This window comes from Bombyx mandarina, chromosome 17 (genome assembly GCF_030267445.1).
Source record: "Bombyx mandarina strain Sakado chromosome 17, ASM3026744v2".
In the NCBI taxonomy this organism is placed as follows: domain Eukaryota; kingdom Metazoa; phylum Arthropoda; class Insecta; order Lepidoptera; family Bombycidae; genus Bombyx; species Bombyx mandarina.
Window position 1 is genome coordinate 1,761,716 of NC_143223.1, and position 17,721 is coordinate 1,779,436.

General features: G+C 38.3%; 1 protein-coding gene across 1 annotated transcript in view; it reads left to right on the top strand.

The window, feature by feature from the left end:
- Positions 1-17,721, top strand: part of mwh (multiple wing hairs) — a 132,634-nt gene that overhangs the window by 22,537 nt on the left and 92,376 nt on the right. Inside the window, exons 2-3 of the mRNA XM_089734075.1 lie at positions 3,221-3,448; positions 4,055-4,207. Of these exons, the coding sequence (XP_089590201.1) occupies positions 3,291-3,448; positions 4,055-4,207 (311 nt within the window). The 5' untranslated portion in view covers positions 3,221-3,290. The remainder of the gene's footprint in view (positions 1-3,220; positions 3,449-4,054; positions 4,208-17,721) is intronic.

The following is a 17,721-nucleotide window of genomic DNA, read 5'->3' on the forward strand; positions in this document are numbered from 1 at the left end:
TGGGCTGTGAGCTCGTCCACCTATATATGGAATAAAAATAAAATAAAAATGTCTATATAATATATCATTCCCGTATATTATTGTTTGTTTGAAAAAGTAATTATTAAAAGAATTTTGCACTTTCCAATATTATGAATCTTGAATCTTTATTTCACTTTTGTATGTTTTAAACAAATAAGAATCACTATTTACAAATATCTCCGGTCCTTCAAATTGTTGGCAAAAAATAAACTAAGTACTTTCGCCGTATCTTGGTGGAGGAAGTACGGGATACAAAATGTCCTTGTCGACTTTTTAAGGAGAGTATTATCGAATTTTGGTTCGGTTCGCCTTGTGTGAACAGAAGGCAGTAAACTTTTTAAGCACTCATTCTCAAAGTTTCTCCTCTCGTGCTTTTCCACTAATGTTAACTTATTTGTATTTAGTCTTGAAGTAAACAGGGAAAGTGTTAACCGTTTTGCGACCTAAGTCTAGGAAAAGTAGTTAGAAAGTGGTCATATTATGTTCATGAAGATAATTTCATATGTCATTAATGTCATATGAATAGGGTATTTTGTTTTGCGTCGGATAATCTCAGGTTTATTCGCTTAAAATAAACTGTTAACTTATACAAATATATGTATAATGATATCAAATACTCCAGACAATGAAACATTTAACTGCGTTTTCTTTATTATAAATACGAATTTATTGACAATATAAAACTATAATAATTTAATCTAACGAAATATTCACTCACCTGTAATATAAATACGTTGTCTCAAAAAGAAAGTTCAGTGAGATGGATTGCAAAGTAAAAGAATGTAATTAGTTTATCAGACAGAAGAAATAAATAAAAAATGGGGTATTTACTTCAATTTATGTTATTTCAAATCTTATTTAAGTAACATTTTATGTTTAAGTAACTTATGTAACAAAATTATATACATATTATACAAATTGACTTTCATACCCACCTGGTTCAATGTTCTCCTACACATTGGAGTGGAACGAATAGCTTTGCAGCTTAAATCCTGGTAGAGAGTTGTTGGTCAATAACACCGCCCCACTCTTTCTATGGGTAAATAAAGATGACTAAGAAATTCTCCTTTTTACTGAATCACGGATAGCCTCAAAATTCTACTCTAATTTCACCGGTTTGAAAGGCGAATTCACGGGACTTAACCTGTGAGACTTTGCAAACATCTGCTCTAGTAAGAGTAGGGTTTCCCTGCATCTACCATCAGAATCTGAGTCGGGATCCACTGAGAAGATCAGGCAACAAACTGTTGTTTCTATGAGATCGATGCTTAGAATGCCTAAAAGCAGTGTACAACATGCAACAGTGTAACCGAAAATTTCAGCAGAGAATTCCCTTGGAGTTAATTGTTATTCACACGTAATTTTGAGACAGCATTCACATCTGAATACACTTTCAGATTCTTACGAGATCGCTCAATAAATAAACTTCCCAAGAAAATATAAGTCTATTATCCAACATGGAAGCCTACGCGACATATTTCAGCTTTAAATATAAATGTTCGTAATTCCATCGAATGATTATGATTAGGTAACAAATATTTACTATTTGCGAAACATTTGACTGTCCATTATATGTTGAAGTGACATTTATGATCATCTGCAATAAATAATAATCATTATTATTACTTCTGACATCAATAATGTAATCATTCTGAATGTATAATATTTCTCACTGTCAGTTTTTATCCTATTGACTTTCATAATAAGAACCGTTCGCTAGAGTGAGGTAAAGTCTCCTTGGAAATAATAGGCATTTTTGGTACGGCAGGTCGACGATCGTGCTAATGTATCTTTTTATTTTTATTACTTAGTTGTAGATAAGCTCACGACCCAATCGTGAACATTTGTTAAGTACCTACGTATTTCATTAGAAAAATTGGTACCTGCCGGCAGGATTCGAACACCGATGCCTCGCTAAATACGAATTCTCCGCACGTCTTATCCTTTAGGCCACGACGACTTCCATGGCAGTGATCCTGGGCAATAACTAATCTCTGAGGGTAATGTTTGACTTCTCTGAGCCCACAATTTCCCAGAAGGAGACAGAGTCATTCCAGAGAGAGTGAGCTCAAGCCTATCCATACGGCCGAAGAAAGGTTTTGGCCTGACTTCATCCCCTATAAGGGGCGTTCTACCCCCTAGTGTACCCCGGTTGGGAGCCGAGCCGAGGATACAAGACCCTCCTGCGCGCTACCATCACTATACCTATATTGCGGATGGAAGCAGATTCACAGAAATTTGAAAAGCGACCTGTTGGCGATGTATCGCGGTCCGATTTAGTGGGCTGGTTCTGATCTAGCGGGGTTTTTGGGATTCCAGTGGCACCGTCTGCGGCGCCCTGTCAAGATATTGTGACATGATGGTTGCCATAGAGTCGTCGACTGTCTGTACCATGGAACCCTACCTACCTTTCTCGGGTTCTGTCTCGGGCGGAAGGTACCACCACCCTGCCTATTTCTGCCGTGAAGCAGTAATGCGTTTCGGTTTGAAGGGTGGGGCAGCCGTTGTAACTATACTTGAGACCTTAGAACTTGCATCTCAAGGTGGGTGGCGCATTTACGTTGTGGATGTCTATGGGCTCCAGTAACCACTTAACACCGGGTGGGCTGTGAGCTCGTCCACCCATCTAAGCAATAAAATAAAAATAAAAACTTTGGGCGAGAACGCAATGGAATCGTTTAGTGGTTGGGCCTTTAACATCTTCGTCCACTGAGTCCTACTTCTATCGCTCGACTCCTCGGCGTGGGGACCTCGTACCAGGCATCACATCCTTCCTTAAAGCGGGACAGTGGGTAGGGTATCATAGATAGTGAAATAGACAATTACTCAAGATCGTTATTAGCGAGAAAGTTAAGAGGAAACACGAGTTGCCTATAATTTGTTTTAATATAAATCCATAATTCAGTCTACTTCGTAAACAAATAACGAGAAATATCCAATGTCAGGTATTAATTTCATTCTTAATTTGAAAAACTAGGAAGCATCTGAATCTTACATATTTTTCGTCGGTTTGGGTCCTCCAGCAAACACATTTTATGACCAAAACAAAGCAAACAAGGATGACTAAAGTCTAAATGCTATGTTTAAAACCATATTAAATCAACCTAGTGACAACAAAGAATGAACAGTAACTAAGTAAGCAAAAACAAATGAAATTTAAATTATAATACATTAAATTACCTTCTTACCCAACTTTCAGGTCACACGTCCATCTCGTTTGGATAGCGGACAGATAATGACGAAGTAATTCATAATTCGAACACAACGGTATGGGCAACAGTCTCAGTAGCGCCAACAGCCGGAAATGGCAGAAACGGAAACGACAGCCTCCTTCTCAAACAGAATCGTCCAGGGTGCTGTTTCTGCTGTACCTAATACACAGAACTTGGAACGTGCTGGTAGAGCATGTTGACTCTAAAAGTGCAAGGTATGGAACAAAAAGAAAATGTACTAATTTTGACTTGGTCAAGATTCTTGGTCAATTTTTATACCATTAAACTATTGTTAAAAAGTTACAAGCGTGCAACCCTAGCCTAATTAAGGCAAGATATTATTTCCTGGTCATGCATCATTAGTAATGCTACGCGCTGAGGCTTGGGATAAATAAAACTTTCACCGAAGTACAAATTAAAACTCTATTTAACACTTAGAACACTTAAGGAACTCTTCACAATTCGTAATTCACTTCTTCCGCTTCGCTTCATGTGATCCGTTCACTGTTTCGCTTCGTGTAGAACCGATTACTAACTACCTTCATGTCAGCTCTGCAACGCTTTTATAGTCGACATGATAGGTCTACAATTATCGAGAACATTCCCAGTAGGACCAGTCGTTTCGATATGCTTCCGCTTTTGATAACAGATGGCGTTACACTTCTCAAGCATTCTCGCCATTCTGGTATTCGTTTCTGCTATTTGATGACAGATGGCGTTACTCTTACCGGCGTAACAGTAATCAACGCATGCCCCTGTGCAGTAATAAAATCCTCATTTTTCGGAATCTAAATGAACACATATCCCTCCCTAATTTCCAGATGGCGTGGCTCCCACACAGTGCCGAGTGCTGGTGGCGATCTGGCCAGGGGTTTTGACTCCGTGAGTCTGGCTGACTCCGATCCTGGATCCTGTTATTCGGCTTGCTGCTGCAGCTACTGCCGGTTAAGGGAATGCGCTCAGGATAACAACAGGTACTACTGGCATATTGAAATAATACCAAACTACTAGCCGTAATAAGAAGAGGCATTGGACTGGTCACATTTTGAGAAAGCGCGATACCCATCTATCAAAGAGTGCACCGACCTGGAAAGTGTCTGTCAAAAGGAAGAGAGGCCGCCCCAGAACAACTTGGCGTCGCTCGGTGGAACAGGAGCTAGGGGTCTTGGGCATGACGTGGGAGGAGCTAGAACAGACTGCCTAAGGCCGATGTAAATGGAAAAATTTGATTCGAGCCCTACACCCCAGCAGAGGGTAATAGGAAAGAATGATGATGATGACTATCCGTAATCATCCATTAACATGTCCAGATCATGAGAGTTAGAATTGAATCTGAGAAAGGTCTTAGGATTACAACGATAAATCAGAAGCTCGCTTGGTCTGCATCACCACGGCAATGGCCTAAGAGTTAGTATTAAGCTATGTGATTACTTGACCCAGATAATGGTCCCACAGCTTCGTTTCCGTATCAGAGTCAATGTCATTGTTCAAGATGTTTTTTGTTTGTTCCTGGTACTAGTAATATAAGAAAAATCCTAGCCTAAGCCCTATTTAATGTTGCTCGATTTATCTTGTTTTCAATAATTACAATGAATAATCTCTTCACAGGTAAGACTAACAGTCGACCGATGAACCCAACCTTTACTTCGTGGTAAGCCTTGCAAAATTTTACTCAAGAAGACCACGGTCTTTAGAACAGTAGTTTACAACTTTAGGACCCTCAATCATAAGGCCGATATTAATTATTCTAGCAATAACACTCCTCTCACTAAACCAGTCGTAATGTATAGAAACATTTTATTTTTTTACACTTGTACTCTCAGAGATATTGAACGGTCAATAAGCTACTATTATCACAAGTATACGGCTAAACAAACACTAGAATCGACAGAAACAAGTCACATAACATTACTCTGCCCTATTCCAGTTTTAGTTAAAATGTCCTTAATCTATTTGATATTTTCTATATCTATGTTATCGGAATATAACTGTGCTATTCTTATTATAGACCTAATGGAATAGTTGGATTGGATTTTTCCCACTAAATTATATCAGAAAATTTGAAAAATTTTATAATATTTTGACGACAACGTGAAAACTTGAATCCATCAATCTTCCCTTATGGCGAACTTTTGATGGCACACAAAATGCTGTTTTTTTTTATTTATTAAGGAAGTAATTTTAATTTTTTTATCTCATTGGTTTGGTTAATGTAATTTCCTATGTTAAATATAAAGCCTTATACTACCTTCTACTAACTTCAATGTCAAAAATAAATCCATTATTACCTTATATTCTAATACTGTAATTACGGACAAAAGTTTCCTCATTCAAAGTACCTAGTCGTCGCTGCGGTAAGTTCGCGAAAATAATATAAACTTCCAGCATAACGTATTAGGTACAATGATAAATTTTGCATTACAAACTTGAGAAGTTCAAAATGTATTCACATAATTAAATCCACCGCGCCGGTCGGAACTTTGACCATTGTTCCTTGACTGGGACGTATCGAAGGATTAAGCTAGGGGCCGTTTTACCTCTTAAATTAAAAAGCATTTGTAATTATATGGAGACGTCAAGCAACTAAATGTCTTTATATGAGTTCAAAAGATGAATCACATTCCGCACAGACACGATAATTTTTCGATCTGATTAAAAAATCCGAACAAAACGGCGGAACATCACAGAACAAAAAGAATTGTGTTATCATTTGGTCAAGGCAGTGGTGAGTTAATAGAACAAAAAAAATGGTAATTAACTAAAGGCTTTTTATTGTAACGCGGCTGGTAGCACGTGCTCCCTCTATATAAAGTTTATCTAAAATAGTAACAAAGTCACATAGGAATGCAGTGTGTGTATGTGTGGGTTTTTTTCATTTTATTTCCCTTATCTGTACACGAGGATTAATTTTACAATAAATTCAGAATTTCTTATGGCATATGACCCCCCAATACCCAATTCAGAGTACGACCCTGTACTACACAATGATTGATATGAAAACTTTTAAGTGCCGATAGGATTTGCAGATTGCGAATTTAAATTAGTTTTCTGATTCATCTTCCCTTGCTCGGTAAAGTTTTAGAAAAGGGTGAATTGCATTTCTTTGTATGATCCTTTTCTCGATTATCAAATAAGTTTTTCATTTGTTTTGAAACTATGCTAATTTTGTGAGCTTAAATGCCCGCTGAGTTTCTCGCCGGATCTTCTCAGTGGGTCGTGAATTCGATCCGGTGGTAGATTCTGCGAGCACTGCTCTAGCTAAGGCTAGTGTTAGCAAATTTGTCAGGCTTGTGAGTTCGCGTACACGATAGTTGAAGCTAGTATATAATATAAGCTCTCGAAGCTACTAGCATAAATAGACAATGATTTTTTATTGTGAATAGCTGACCCAGCAGACTTCGTAGTGCCTCAATCGATAAATAAAAGAACTAAACTTTTGTATAAAATAAACTTAAAACAAACAAAAGAAATCTGTCCGACGGGGGACACATCAAAGGAAAAACAAAATTGTAATTTTTTTTTAATTCCGAGTATTTTCATATTTATCTACCTTTTAAACCTTCTCTGGACTTCCACAAATAATTCCAGACCAAAATTAGCCAAATCGGTTCAGCCGTTCTCGAGTTTAAGCGAGACTAACGAACAGCAATTCATTTTTATATATAGAGATTAGCGCTACCTATCGACTCTAGATAAGAAATGAAGTTATTAGAGAAAACACGAGGATTTTCACGATTTCACTAAAAATTTTTATACGCTTTTATTAGCTTCATGCGTATGTTAGTATGTAACGGAATCTTTGAACATGATTTTGACCCCCTTTAAAACGTCGGATTAACTCGAAATTGGGTGTACTTATTAATAAGTATGTCAAATTTCAAAGTCCTTAAGAACCGATGACAATTCAATATTTTAAACAGTTTGATCCGTTATCCTTACTAGGATAATCAGAATTAGCGATTTTTTGTTTTCCTGAGACCCGGAGTGTCTGCGTCAAGACCAAGAAGGGAAACTAGCAGGCGCGCCGATCACCTATTTCTCGGATAACTTACCGATTGATTCAAATGAAATTTTTGAAAAGTTGAAAAAATAAATCTAACTCAACAGACGCACGATACTTTTTTATATAGTCATTAGATAGAAAAACAATTGATATTTCGAATGTTAATATTTCGATTCTCGGAGTTTTATAATGGACAGTGCTTGTTTTGGACATAATAATTAGCTTAGAAGGGAAAATACATTTGTATTTCTAATTAATTTAGACCGGGCTAATAATTATCTTATTTAAAGCTAACTAGGGGATGACCGATTTCATATATGTATTGTGTTTTTTAGAAATTATATTTAAATACGAATTACATATTAATATTATATTATTTGTTATTTTCTTTTAATAAAAAAAAAAGTTTATGTTTAAGTTGATTATCGATAACTTTGATTATTGAAGACACGAATAAAACAACATTTTCTGAAAATAAATCGTAGCTAGATCGATTTATCGCCCCCGAAATCCCTTGTATACAAAATTTTATGAAAATCGTTGGAGCCGTTTCCGAGATTCAGATTCTATATACGAGTTATATACAAGAATTGCTCGTTTAAATATATAAGATATTTTTATGGGTTCAACGCACTTAAGTCGCTCGCATGGGTGCACACAATAAATTTAAAGAGTCGATCGTAAATGGTACGTTCCAACCACTTTTTTGCTGCAGATAACAAAGACCTTAACCTGGTGTATACAGTGATTGCTTCGCAGCATAAAAACGGCATAGTGCTACCGGTCAGGGCAGGCTCACTTACGTATAAACGCCATAACATATCAGCTGACTATTGCAATATCTTGATAACAATACTCTGAGAACGTTGCTGCCCTTATGATTATCCCTGAGCTCATTTTACCCACAAGGAGAAAATGTGCCAGATATCTAAGCTCAACATCGTAAATCAAACCCGCAAAATTATAATTTGCGTCATTACTGGTGGTAGGACCTCTTGTGAGCCCGTGCGGGTGGGTACCACTACCTTGCCTATTTCTGCCGTGAAGCAGTAATTCGTTTCGGTTTGAAGGGTGGGGCAGCTGTTGTGCTGTTAACAGAGAGACTTTACAACTTATGTCTCAAGGTATGTGGCGGCATTTACGTTGTAGATGTCTATGGGCTCTGGTAACCTTAACACCAGGTGGGCTGTGAGTTCGTCCAACCAACTATGCAATAAAATAAAAAAATCCAATTACTTAGCCACATTGTACCCATGATAATAAAATGCCCCTGACAGCCAAACTCGACATCGTAAATACAACATTACTATTATAAGCAATTGAACGTGTACAGTAACTAGAAAGTGAATTAGTTGACGCGTTAAATTCATATAATTTAACTTGCAAGCAAACGCTAAGCCGTATTCAACATTGAGGAAATGAAAGTGCGAATAAACAATTAAAATTATAATTGTAAACGTGCTTATATAGTTCATATGAAATTCAAAGATACGATAACGCGTGATCTTAGAAGCGAAGGGTAATCAGAGATAGCCGAGTGACGAATGCCTGGGTTACCAGTAGGGGGTCATCTATAAATTACGTCACGTGAAGGATTGGTATCAAACACAGGTATCAAAAGGTAGGATAGGTATCAAAGGACAGGATAGGTATCAAAGTATAGGATAGATTTTTTTTATTTTATTGCCCTTGTATGCAATCGAGCATACGGCCCACTTGATGATAAGTGGTCACCGTCGTTCACAGACGTCAGCAATGCCAGGGACATAGCCAAGCCGCTGTCTACCATTCAGTACTCTCTGCAAGTCCCGTTTGAAGAAGGACATGTCATAGCGCTCAGGAAACACCATGCAGGGGAGCTCATTCCAAAGCCGGATGGTATGTGGAAATGTACTGTTTGCCGATCATTACGATTTATGTACAGTCTGATTTTTAAACACATCGAAGGCTTTAGCACCAGCGCAAAATACCGGCAATAAAACAACTTATTTACAATTTTTTAACAAGTACTGCTCTTTGTTGATTTCACCGATTGATCTCAGGGCTGTAACTTTCTTTGTAAATGCTTTTTTTTATTGCTTAGATGGGTGCACTAGCTCACAGCCAACCTGGTGTTAAGTGGTTACTGGAGCCTATAGACATCTACAACGGCTGCCCCACCCTTCAAACCGAAACGCATTACGGCTTCACGGCAGAAATAGGCAAGGTGGTGGTACCTACCCGTGAGGAATCACAAGAGGTCCTACCAGCAGTAAGCTAACGTATTGTTAGTTCAATAATTTTTATTTTTGAAGAGTGACATAGTGAATTTAAAAAGCTCCTTACATAATATTAAAGTCGAAATAAACGATTTTAGTGTCATTAAGGGCAAAATATATAAAATAATGACTACAAACGGACATAAAAAATAACATTTTACGAATTTTACATACATTTGCATCTGTTATGGCTGCATCAAATATTGTTGACGCATCTCCTGTTATATAACTCCAGTGACAGTCACTTTTTGGTACTCCGCTAACTAAACATCAGATGGGCCGTGAACTTACCTGACGATCTAATGGAATCAAAATAAAAAACTAAAACACGACATTTATTTGTGGCAGAGATAGTATAGTTCACACCTAAGCACAGTAAGCTCAGATAAAAAAATGATTTATAAAATATATGATGATAAAGTTTTTACTGCCAGCCCTAGCTACTAGGGACGTTTAATAAATATCTTTCGTACATAAATTCAAAATGCGTCAACAGAAAACATGATACCAATTTTCTTTGGGAGCTCGGAAGCAGGAAATAGCTCGTAGCTTTAGAGAAACGGCAAGATTTATGCACAAAAGATGTATCTTTATTCATTGCACAAATTTTATGGTTCCAAAGATAAATTATAATAAGATACAATTTTGATTGATCGCATCTCAGTTTAATCAAATAATGTTTGTTTATATACACCAGAAAATTGTGCGTAATATTTACATAATTGTGTAAAAGTGGCCTTTTTTTTTTCGGGTAGAGGGCCGAACCTCCTACGAGGTCCCCGCGCAAAAGGGGCGCGCGGGGTATGTGAGACTCAACGATCTGCATGGTGCTGTGAGCAGACCGCGGGCCCAAGGATTTTAGGACCCACCCACTAAACGACTCCCCTGCACTCTTACACCCGACGTCCGATCCCCTCCGAGGTCAGAACCCGGATGAGGTAGGGGGGCTACCGTGGTCAACACTACAACCAGACTGCGCGGCTCACCCCAAGGACGCCCAGCCGACGGAGCCTTCGAGGCGAATCGAAGGCTCTGAAATGTCGGCCGTCTCGGTACAGCAGCCCGTCGGGCCGCCCAGACGGTGCCGCTGGTGTCCCGGAATACCCCGCTGGACCAGAACCAGCCTGCAGGGTCGGGACGCGATACACCGTCGACCGGTCGCTCTATTCACTCCACGGCAGCGCGCTAGAGTGCTGGTAGCGCGCCGCGCGGCCTCACCCCCTCAGGTCGCCCCTTGACCTTCACCGGGGGGAGGCCGTTACCTACAGGGGCCGGGACGTACGGGCGTATTCCCGCCTCCGGCCCCCGGCTCGACGGCGACGGATCGGTGCGGAAAGGGAAGAGCTCTCCCTCTCTCGCTCCGCCGCCTCCTTCTGCGAGATGGTGGACTCGCAGAAGTCGAGCATCGCCTTCCAGGACGCGTCGCTGCCGAGCATCGTAGCCACGACGCGCGGCAGCGAGAGGTCCTCTCCTATGACCGCGACGAGGGCGGCGCGTTGCTCGTCGAATCCAGAGCAACGCGCCAATGTGTGTTCCGCTGTGTCTTCCTTGTCGCGGTCCGCGCAGTGGTGGCACTGCGCCGTCGGTTCCCTTCCAGCTATTTTGAAGAGGTACCGGCCAAAACACCCATGGCCGGTCAACATCTGCGTCAGCTGGAAGGTGAGGCATCCGCGGTCGCGGCAGGGCAAAAGTGGCCTAACCCACAATTTTTTTATATTCAAGCTTTTATGACGAATTTATTTAAAATATGCAAATCCTTTATTTAAAATATGAATTTATTTAAAATATATAAAATATAAAATCAATTTTGATGCAAATCCGGCCAATCCATAGTTTCACCAATAGATAACAGATAGCTTTGTAAACATTATTTTTGCGTGTATTGTTTTTTTGCTTACTCAAATTCAAATTCATGAAAATTTTAACCTAATTGCCACCATACTATGGTAAGCTTAGGCCACTTTTGCGCTGACGGCCTCATATGTACATTAGATAGGTCTCATACCTATCTAATGTATGTACTACATACGAAAAAAATATATTAAGAGATATCACTCCATAAATAAATATTCGTTCACGCGTGTGAAATTTGAAGACGATCAAAATAATAAATGGGAATTCCCCGAGCGGTTTTTTAGAAAGAAAATTATCAGAACACGATTTTAATATTTTTAAATTTAATATTAGATACTCTTTACATTACTTATAATTCCATGACTGCATAAAACAAGACGTAGCGCCACCTGTCGTAAGTTATCGGTACTATGACAAAAACAATCTCGGAAGCCTTTTCTTTATGAACTCTATTATTTGTATGATTAAATAAGGATCTGGAACGTAAGTTGCAATGTAAAGCATACAAAAATCAGCTGGAAAAATAGCAGCTACCGCGCCTATGACCGTCGATTTCTCTATGACCTTAATTCACTCAAATATTCAGTCAAATAAAAAAAAGATGTGTGGTGTCGTGGGACACCCGATAGGAACGAAGTTCCTTATTATAAAATTTTTAAATTCTATTCGAGGTACAAAGAAAATTCGGGTATACATTTTTTATTATGATTTTTTTTATTGATAAAAATAAATAAAAACTACTTTACAAAGTTATCAACTTTATTTTATTCACAATGATTTATAAAAAATATATAATAAAAAAATATATTATTTTTTGTACGTCATTACAAAGTTAAGTAGTACACTGTGCGCATTAATAATAAAAATCTTACGTTACGGACGTTTTTTCCCGGTAAGGGTACCCCTCCGTATCGTCCCACAAGGAACTTCGTTCCAAAAACATATTTATTCTTACATCAAAATTCATTTACACGCTTCATTAAACTTGAATTCAAGTCGCGTCTATGGTTCGTACTCATTTAATTCCACATAAAAGTAAACTCACTCAAACCGTTTGTTTCAAAACAATACCGCTTCTGGACAACTTTAAAAATCGTTAAATCAACTTAATCTCTTTGAAGGAAGGGAATTTCTCAAAGAAACTCGAACCCGCATTTTCTAATTCCAACATAGCCGCAATTGAATCGCTGCAATAGGATTGCCAGCGTTCGAACCGACAAATTCCCGAAAACGTTTAAGAAAATCGGAAATCTTCACTTTCGACCCAAAACCCAAATAAATAATAATAATAATAATAATAATAATAATTTATTTATTTCTCTCTTAAAGGTACAAGGTACATACAAATTCAAATGGAAAATAAATTAACCTTATAATTTATTTTGTAAGCCTTTGAAAGAGCTGAAGTCTGTACTAGGTTCAAAGACCTGTATTACTGATCTCCAGGCTCCCTCCTTCTTAAGATAGATTAGGTTAGGTTAAGTCGTGAACAGATGATGCGGACTAGTGTTGAGAGATCATTAGGTGTTATATTTTAAGAAGGTCATTTTACGTGTGTGTGCGTGTGTGAATGTGTGTGTATTTGGGTGTGTGTGTGTGTGTGTGTGTGTGTGTGAGTGAGTGTGAGTGTGTGTATATATGAGCGTGTGCGCGCATGCATGTTGTATTGTGTATGTGTGAGTATCTGCATCTATGCGTGTTTATTATTACTATTACATAGGTATAAATAATATAAATATAATAATATAAATAATTATTTGCTTAATTGGGCTCGAAAACAAAAAGCAGATTACTTCACAGTCTGGAGTAAGTTCTCTGTTTGCTCGTAGTCTAGGTCGTGAAGCCAATTTGTTAGTGCATGTTTGCATTGGGTCTGTGTCATGGGGTATATATTTATGAGCTTATTGATTTTATTGTATATGAAGCTACTTAGGAAGCCATAAAAGCGTTGAGCTAACGATGTAGAAACAAGTGTTGTGGGACGCACACCATACCCGCGCCGCTGACTTACGAGCAATGTCGGATCGTATGGAGTTTTCGAGTGTGTAGTCATAATAAGATTAAGAATAAATAATTTACGGACAGAAAGGACTTTGCAGGTTTTGTAAAGATCATTTGTAGGAAACCTATAAGGGAGCCGCCATCCAACTTTTAAAATACATCTCTGGGCACGTTCAAGTTTTAAAAAGTGTGTTTTGGAAGACCCGCCCCATGCCACTATGCAGTACTGAGTGACTGATTGACAGAGCGCTAAATAAACGAGTGTAAGTACGTTCCTGTCGGTAACATGACGCAGATTTTTAAAAATGTAAGTGAGTTTGCGTAATCTGGACGACAGAACGTCAATATGGGAATGAAAGGATAATAGGTCATCGATCTGTATACCCAGATACCTAATGCAATTTGTCCTGGCAAGGGAGGGGCAACCGCAGGCAGTTTGTCCAAGAGCGTTACAGGAGTGGGCTATAAGTGAAAAAGGCGAAGATGATATTTTACCACGCGTAGACAGGGAAAAAGTGACGTACTTAGTTTTATCCACGTTCAGTGTCAGTAGATTTTTAGACAGCCAGTCAGTTACGGTGTTCAGGCCACATTGAGCAAAACTAAAAGCTGCCTCCCAAGAACTGCCATGAAATACGAGAGCAGTATCGTCAGCATAGGTGTAAATAGACCCGTTTGTGATATTTAGTTGACATAGGTCATTTATATATATTAAAAATAGGGTAGGGCCGAGAATACTGCCCTGTGGCACTCCATATGCTATAGGGAGTTCGTCACTGATAAGGTCACTGATTTTGACACATTGACGTCTGCCCGTAAGGTAGCTCCTGAAAAGAGAAAGCTGATTGCCTCTCAACCCAACGGCTTCAAGCTTAGTTATGAGAGTTGGGATAGAAATCGTGTCGAAGGCTTTAGCTAAGTCCAAAAATATACCAATTACTTTGTTCTTTTTATCTAGTTTTGTGACAATTTCATTAGTTAAGTTTAAAACTGCATCGCTAGTCGATATACCAGAGCGGAAACCATATTGAGAGGGGGAGAGAAGGTTGTATTTGTCTAAGAATTTTATGAGTCTATGGTTCATAATTTTTTCCAGAATTTTTGAGAGGGTTGGCAGAATAGAAATAGGTCTGTAATTGTTCGGCAGACGTCGGTCCCCCGTACCCTTATAGATCGGATGAACTACTGCAAGCTTAAAGACGTCGGGAAAGACTCCAGTAGAAATAGCCAGATTACATAAAAACGTAACTGGAGCTAGAAGGATGTGTTTAAATTTTTTTAGAATTATCCCAGAGATATTATCCGATCCAGTGGCACAGTCTGTTCTGAGACTATTTATTAGGGTTTCTATCTCGGATTGGTCAGTTTCCAGCATAGCAAAAGTTCTTAAATGAGAAAACAATATAGGTACTTTTGAGTGTGTTTTTTTTGCATGAATATTTAGAGCTAGTGAACTACCGACATTGGCAAAGTAATGGTTGACCGTATTAATAGAGTTTGCGGGTCCTGCGTGTGTGAGAAGGTCGTTCGCATGGGTATTTTGTTTTTTGGTATGTGTTATAGTTTTAATCGTTTCCCAAAGCTTCTTATTATTGTTTTGAGCATTTTTTATTTGGGCCCTATCATAATTGCTCTTAGCGCTTTTTAAAAGAGATGTACAGTAGTTCCTATATCTTTTAAAAGTTAATTGAAGAACTTCATTGTTAGGATATTTTTTCACTTTTTTGTGTAAGTTGTCCCGGTTTCGGAGGCATCTCAGAAGCCCCGGAGTCATCCACAATTTTCTGAGCCTTTTGCGATGTGGTACAACTTTTAGACTCGTGTTTTCAAGAATGATGGTATTAAGAGTGTTAATAAAATAATTAGTAGCTACGTTAGCGTCAGTGGAGTTGTATAAAAGGGAAAAATCTATTTGAAGTAATTTTTCATTAATTTTGTCATAGTCAATAAATGTTCTTGTTTTATTATTTTGAGTTAAATTATTATACTGGCTTGAGGTATGAAGAAATAGAAGTGTCGTGTCGTGGTCGGTCAGCGAAGTATCAGCAACCAAACAACAAGCATGATTTTTTGATTTTAAAATAATATGGTCAAGGCATGATCGATTTAATCTGGTCGGGAGTTCGTGTGCAGGTAACATTCCGTGATAAGTTAGCAACGTGAGATAGTCGTGAGAACGCGAATCGATATTTTTCTCGGAAATATCAATGTTTATATCGCCAGCCAAGACAATATTTTTATAAGAAGAATAAGACTTTAAAAGTTCATTAAGGGATTCTAGAAACAATGTAAAATTTTGTTGAGCCGGTGGGCGGTATATAGCAATAACTACGGTATCCTTGTTTATCGTTAGTGCGAGGCAGTTAGCGTCATGAATTTCCGGCTCTTTAAAATATATTTGAAGCTGGGTGCGGCTATAGACTATAACTCCCTCATTTTGAGTGCGGTGACGGCTAGTAGCAGCCAAATTATAACCTTGCATAACTGGTATAGGGGGAGAGTGAAGTAGCCAACATTCAGTGAGTATAATCAAGTCCCATGTCGTTCCACTACGTTCAAGAAGGGTAGTTAATCCATCAAAATTTCTATTTATACTTCTAATGTTTTGGTTAAGGAGCTTTAGAGCACCCTGGTGTAGACTGGCAACATGGTGACAGTCTTCTATCGAACAAGTCACTACGTCGGCCACCGATACTCGATCTAAATCAGTGTGTAAATGGTTAAGGGTATCGAATTTTGTATATTGTATGAGTATAAGATTAAGTTTATAAGTTTAATTAGGAGGAAAATATAATTTGTTGCTTTGTTAAATTGTGATAATGTTTAATAATTAAAATAAATAAATAAATTAAAAATTTAAAATAAATAAAATTAAAATAAATAAATATTTATTTAAACCCAAATAACATTCACCAAATAACATAACGTTGCACCTTTAGAATTAAATTGACCCTGTCCTGGTGAAGCTGGAGAGGCCTCCGGGCCACCAGTATACATCAAACGTAGGCAGCAGCTTGGCTGTGTCCCTGGCATTGCTGAAGTCCATGGGCGACTCTGAAGGACTAGGGATCGTCTAGCTTATATACTTTCACAATCTAAACAAGACTAAAACTTAAGTATATTATTTAATTAAGCTCCCAACACCTTCTAAAGCTCGATATTGGACATCGATTTAGGATTCCCTGTATTATGGGTATCAGTGACATACTTATACTTTAAATATAACTATTATGAGTATTTATGTATAGATAAGAAGCACCCAGATAAAGAGTAAACAAACCTGTTCATCGCACATTGTTTGTCCGATGTGGGACTCGAACCCACGACCCTCGACGCAATACTCAGAGCTGCTAACTACCGCTCCACCGAGTCAGCTGTATAACGTTTTATTATTAACTAGCGGCCCGCTCCGGCTCCGCTCGGGTCTTTAATAAAAATTTCAACGATATTTGACGGTGTTTTATTTTTTAAAATAAAAGAACACATTGCGGCATAGCTATAATAGTTAAACATATGCTGCTGCGACACTTTTTATAAATAGTAATGTGTTCTACAAAGTCGTAGTACACTATTTTATTATATCATCAATAGTTTTCGCAGGGCACGCGATGTAAAGAATATTTTAGGTAATTTTTTACACCTTTTATTGGAGCTTTAGTAAGGGTCCCTACTTTTTTTCAAAAAAAATTATAGCCTATATCACTCGGGAATAGTGTAGCTTCCAAACAGTAGAAGTTTTCAAATCGGTTCAGTAGTTTTGGAGCCTATTAAATACATACAAACTAACAAATCTTTCCTCTGTATAATATTAGTATAGATTAATATAGAAGTATAGATTTAGATAGGAACTGCGTCCGTGTTTCATGGTCGCAAAGAAATAAACGGAAACCAAGAAATTCCATTCGTATGGTAACACTGAACCAGTATTGGTCTGATAGTTTCTAGTTGAGGATTCCCTTTCGAAAGCTGCAGACTGTGTACCGAGTCTTCTGTTTGTATTTTTAGGTAATGAAGCCCGCATTTTGTGATAGTCTTCCTAGAAATCAGGATTCGGTATTCTGTCCATTTCGGCTGTGAACCAATAATGTTTTTCAATAGAAACACTTTTAGAAGTCGTCGTGGCCCAAACGATAAGGCGACCGGTGCATTCATATACAGCGATGCACCGGTGTTCCAATCACGCAGGCGGGTACCATTTTTCTAATGAAATACGTACTGAACAAATATTCACGATTGACTTCCACGGTGAAGGAATAACATCGTGTAATAAAAATCAAACCCGCCAAAATTATAATTTTTCTTAATTACTGGTGGCAGGACCTCTTGTGAGTCCGCACGGGTAGGTACCACCGCCCTGCCTATTTCTGCCGTG